We start from the raw sequence: 5204 nt of genomic DNA on the forward strand, positions 1-5204 counted from the left end.
TACAAACATGAAATCTGCAACCATATACATTACAAATCTATGGTGAAGCTACAGACGTTTGATTTTCCTGAAGCAAGTATAAGCGGGTACATCTAATACATACAGCAAAAGCACGACATATCTCAACCTATTAACAACCTTAGCTTAGAAGAACAGATACAACTAAATTTATTTTTATCGTGCAAATGAAAACGTCTTTAACCGTAGCATCGAATGGGATCATTGCAGCCTTTCACAGCAGACTGCTTTGAACCAAAGCGACCCCCCTTTGCAAGGTACTGCTGATGATACTCCTCAGCTCTGTAAAATTTCTTAGCCGGCAAAATCTCAGTAACAATATTCCTGTTCAGAAGCTTCTGCTGTCTGTCTCGGGATTCTAAAGCTGCCTTCTCTTGCTCGGGTGTGTAGAAGTAAATTCCAGACCTGTACTGAGTGCCCACATCATTCCCCTACAAACAAGAGAAGCATCATGTTAGATGCATTAAAAAAAAAAATCACTGACCTGTCAAGCAAATAACTCTACTTAAGAATGGAAAGTTCATTATAAGCAAAATGTCTAATGATGAAACTTGACTGTAATGAAAGGTTGCATTAGCTATTGAATGGTAGTGGGAGAACCAGAGAGATGGTGAGAGATGTCTTTTTCATAGTCTAACCAGAGAGATGAAGAGAGATGTTTTTCTCATAGTCTTGGATGCAATTACGCAGAAGTTCTCATTTCACAAGAAAAGGACTTCCCTGGCCATAATTTGGACCTGGCAACTGAGAGCAGAAAGCATGTCTATGTCTGCAGTGACAAATTTCCTTGCTTGGCTATTAGGAGCAGAAGCATGCAAAAATATGGGGTTAAATGAATAAAAAAAGCACAGGAAACTTACACAAACATAGGTTACTAAGAGTGCAGGAACACTAGTGCCAAAAAAAAGGAATGAGGGAAACAGTCAATGGAACCTACCAATGAAAAGGTATGAGGGAAACAGTCAATGAAGAAATGTTGCATGTCTAAGCAATCAGGTAAAAGAAACTAGGAGGAAGATTCCAATGATGTTCAATGGAAAAATGTTGCATGTTTTAGCAATCAGGTAAAAAGAAACGAGGAAAATTCTGATGATGTTTTCTTTTTGATAAAGAAAGAATCCCAATATTGATACTAGTAGAGGGATCTCGGTTTAAAGGACCTAGGAGAAGAAGTCCACAAAATAAAACCTAGAGAGACAGAATATCTAATATCGATGATCGACTAATATGAGATAGCTAATGCTAATCAACAAATGTTAAAGATGGAAGTGTTTAAGGTCACACGTCAGAGAAGATGAAATGAGCTTTCTGCTTATATTTTATGCCTTGAACATGCCAATTAGAAAGTATTTTGTTAGAAAAAGCTAATGTGATTTTATTGAATTGCACCAAAAGAATGTTGGTCACAAAAACAACAATATCTCAGCCCCAAACAAGTTGGGGTCGGCTATATGAACCCTCACTAACCATGTTTCTCCATTAAATTTCATCTCAGGCCAGCATAGAGGAAGTTGAGTTGAAGAAACTATTTACAAGCGAGCAAAAGCTTCTCTATTTAGAATATACTCGTCCAATCGAATCCATCATTTTATTTTCTGCCCATCACCACTGATGAATTGAGTATTAACTCTTGAATTTTTGCCGCACATTCTTGATATGTTTCCATATACTGCATCCAGTTGGCTTTACAACCTCTTTTGCTTCAATTATCCACTCATATTTAGCATTTGGGACATTTTTCCACATTGTAAGATTTTATCCACAACCACTTAAATAACATGCAAAAATGTTGCCAAGCCTTTTTGGTCCCACATAATTAGAACTCCGCTATTGTCTCCTCCTTGGCGCTAGAGAACCAGATGCATAACAATCACAGTAGAGGCAAAACAAGCAAGATTCATATTTAAGATCAACACAAGGCAGAAACAAACAGAGAATTCTGATGATGTTCACCGTGAAATTTACTTTAGCGGGTAAAATGCTAATTGGGTACATGACCACTCTCGTCTATATAAAAGTCAGTCAAATTTCTTAGACATTTTGCAGCCTGGATCTTCATGGCAACAATTTCTGAAGTAAGCACCTAAGAGGGTGTTACCATCAAATGAAGACCTGATCTTCAGTATATTATCAACAAAACATTGCCATCAGAATATTAGGTGGCATTTGTTTACAGAACATCTTTTGAAATCTTGCAAAAACGAGTTTGTTTAATTTTTTGGAAGAACGTTTTGCAAAAACCGTTTTATGAAGTGGTTTGAGGGTGTTTTTCAAATAAAAATCACATTTTTCGACAATAGGTTTCACCCTTTTTTCACTGAAAATTTCTTATTCAACACAAAAAGTCTTGGAAAAACTACAACTATTCAAACACATTTCTTTAAGAACAATTTTATTCCCAAACACATTCTCTTTATGCAAAATTGTCCATACGGCTTACATGATGTCCTAGAAGGTTATTGTTAGGCAAATAGTTTTATGCATCAGCAGATTTAAGAAGAAGTCGCTGACTATAGCCACAAAAACTAAAGAGGAACTCTCAGTCAATAAAGATTCCAACTTCAATTCTAGCCTTCAGTCTAGAAATCAATTAGAGTAGAAGCCTCAGGCAAGCTCACAATTCTAGCATTAATTCATCAAAGAAAAAAAAAGTTCATTTTTTACATGGACTCGTTAAAATTTTCCCAGTTAATTAAACTTAAGCATATGATTCCAGAAATAAACTCAGCCAAAAAATATATAACCAAATATTATACATGAAAATTGAAAAGCCACCTGTCGATTGGGGGTGGTGGGGTCATGACGAGACCAGAAAACATCAAGCAAGGAATCATAGCTACATTCCTTAGGATCATACTGAACCCTAACCACCTCCGAATGATTAGTAGTACCGCTACACACATCTTCATATCTCGGGTTATGTACATAACCCTGTGAGTATCCCACTTCAGTCTTTGTAACACCCGCCACTCTCTGATACACCAATTCAACGCCCCAGAAACAACCCGCTCCGAATTGAGCAAACTGTTGACCCGGGGCGGGTATGTCATCGTCGGGTCCTTGAGGAATTGCAGATGAGTCCATAGCAGGGGATTGATCAGTTCGAAAACCGAAACCCAGTTTGTTGAGCCAACTGCTCATTTTTGGGGAAGAGTGGAGAGAGAAGAGTGAAATTGGGAGGATTTTGATGAAGGAAAAGGGAAGTGTGGGTTTTTTGGAGAAGGAAAGTAGAATTGGAGAGGGGTTGGTTATGGTGATCTTAAGGAGGAGCATTTCGGGCAGTTTCGTGTTGAGATGGATTGGTTACGTGTGTAAAGTGTTTAATGGAATAAGTATTGGGATGTGATGTGACAATTAAGTTTCTTAAATTACTTTTATAATAAAGAACAATGAATTACGAGATAAGTTAAAGGGTTAGTGTAAATTTTCACTGTAACGCTGCTTTATAACTACTCTCCGTTCTAAAACTTTTTATTTTATCTTTTAAAAGAAATATGTATAACCGCCTAAATATCACTTATGAAATATTTAAAATTACAAATTTTAAAACTTTTCTAATTTATCTTTAGAGAAAAAGAATAGCATGAACTTTTTATATGTTGTATGCACCCTTTTTTGAAATACTTTTCGATCATTTTAGTAGACGATAATGGAATTATTAGAGCTGTTATTCCGAAAGGAAGTATAGTATTAAATTGGGAAAAAACAGAAATAGCCGCCCGTTACTATTCATTACACCCCCTAGCCCTAAATTTTTTCTTACACTAAAACTAAACTTTTCTAGCGGGATCACTATGGAAACCAAGAAAATGGGCGAAAAGCACGCTTCTTCAAATTTTCCATAGAAACTAGTGATTTGATCAATCTATCAAAATGAATTTAAATCCAATTATGATTTAAGCTAAAAGATTCACAACGCGACTAACATAATTTGCACCCCTCTACAAACCCATAAATTAAAATGCTTTGAGTTCAATAATTACTATGAAACTTATTCCTATTGTCACACTAACCAAGTGAATTCCACATCAAAATCAGACAGTCAAATGAAAACAAAAATAACAAACTTGCTGGAGAGATATATTTTTTATTTTTACTAGATTTATTATTCAAAAACCAAACGGGCGTATAACCAATATATAATCAATGTATAAATATTATACATCCAATAGCCAGTAATTATACATCTTAAAAGTCTATCTATATGTTGTATAATCTGTGTATAATTAATATGTAATAAGTATATAATATTTGTATACTGAGGATAAACTGATTATAGTATTACACATAGAGTATCCAGTGATTATACACTACCACTGTCTAGAATCTCATCAATTACAGATTTGGGGGAAAAGGAAGAGGAAAATCTAGAAAAAAAAGAGAGAGAAGAAGATAGATCACGATCTTCAATCACGCATATACCCCAACCCCTCGTCTCTCAATTGCGCAAAGGCCCATTACACTGGCAAAAAAAAAAGCAATAACTATGACTTTTCATAGTCTCTTACACTTTCTCTATTAAGCTTTTTTGTCTCTCTCTGAAATGGCTATGTTTTAAAGTAAACCTTGGATTTGGTGTGGTTTCTAACGAAAGGATATTGCGGCAGTTGGAAGGAGATAGGCAGCGGTTGTATTAGGGTAGAAAGAGGAATATTAGGTGTGAGAATGAGATATGAGAAGATTACGTTTTTCTAGGTAGTGGGCTACAAAAAGTAAAGTATGAAAGTAAATCGGGTAGTTAAAAAAGAATGGGGTTATTTTTAGTTTATTGTTAATTTGGGTTGTTCGGGGGAACGGGGGTGGGGCGGGAGGTAGGGCAGGGGTTAGGGGGTGGGGCGATAGGCAAGGGAGGTAAAGGGAACAAGGGTGTCTGTAGGTTGAGAATTGGGTCATGGAACGTAGGTATATTGACGGGTAAGTCTATAGAGTTGGCGAAGATCCTCCAGAAGAGGAGGGTCAATATAGCGTGTGCCCAAGAGACTAGGTGGGTAGAGTCGAGGGCGAAGGACACGGACGGGTATAAACTTTGGTACTCAGGAGTCCAGAAAGGTAAGAATGGAGTGGGCATCTTGGTGGATAGGGAACTCAGAGAGTCTGAGCGAATGATAGATTGATGATTATTAAGTTGGTGGTTGGAGAGTGCACCCTAAATATCGTTAGCGCCTATGCGCCACATGTGGGCCTAG

General features: G+C 36.8%; 1 protein-coding gene across 1 annotated transcript; it reads right to left on the reverse strand.

Annotated features, from left to right (window-relative positions):
* Positions 1 to 3332, reverse strand: LOC104105134 (peptide methionine sulfoxide reductase A1-like). Its single transcript, XM_009613377.4, has 2 exons — positions 2794 to 3332; positions 1 to 449 (listed from the first exon to the last, which is right to left on the reverse strand). Exons 1-2 carry the CDS (start codon positions 3289 to 3291, stop codon positions 198 to 200), a joined length of 750 nt encoding a protein of 249 aa, XP_009611672.1. The 5' UTR covers positions 3292 to 3332; the 3' UTR covers positions 1 to 197.
* Between the last annotated feature and the right edge of the window lie 1872 nt (positions 3333 to 5204).

This window comes from Nicotiana tomentosiformis, chromosome 5, assembly GCF_000390325.3.
Source record: "Nicotiana tomentosiformis chromosome 5, ASM39032v3, whole genome shotgun sequence".
NCBI lineage: Eukaryota > Viridiplantae > Streptophyta > Magnoliopsida > Solanales > Solanaceae > Nicotiana > Nicotiana tomentosiformis.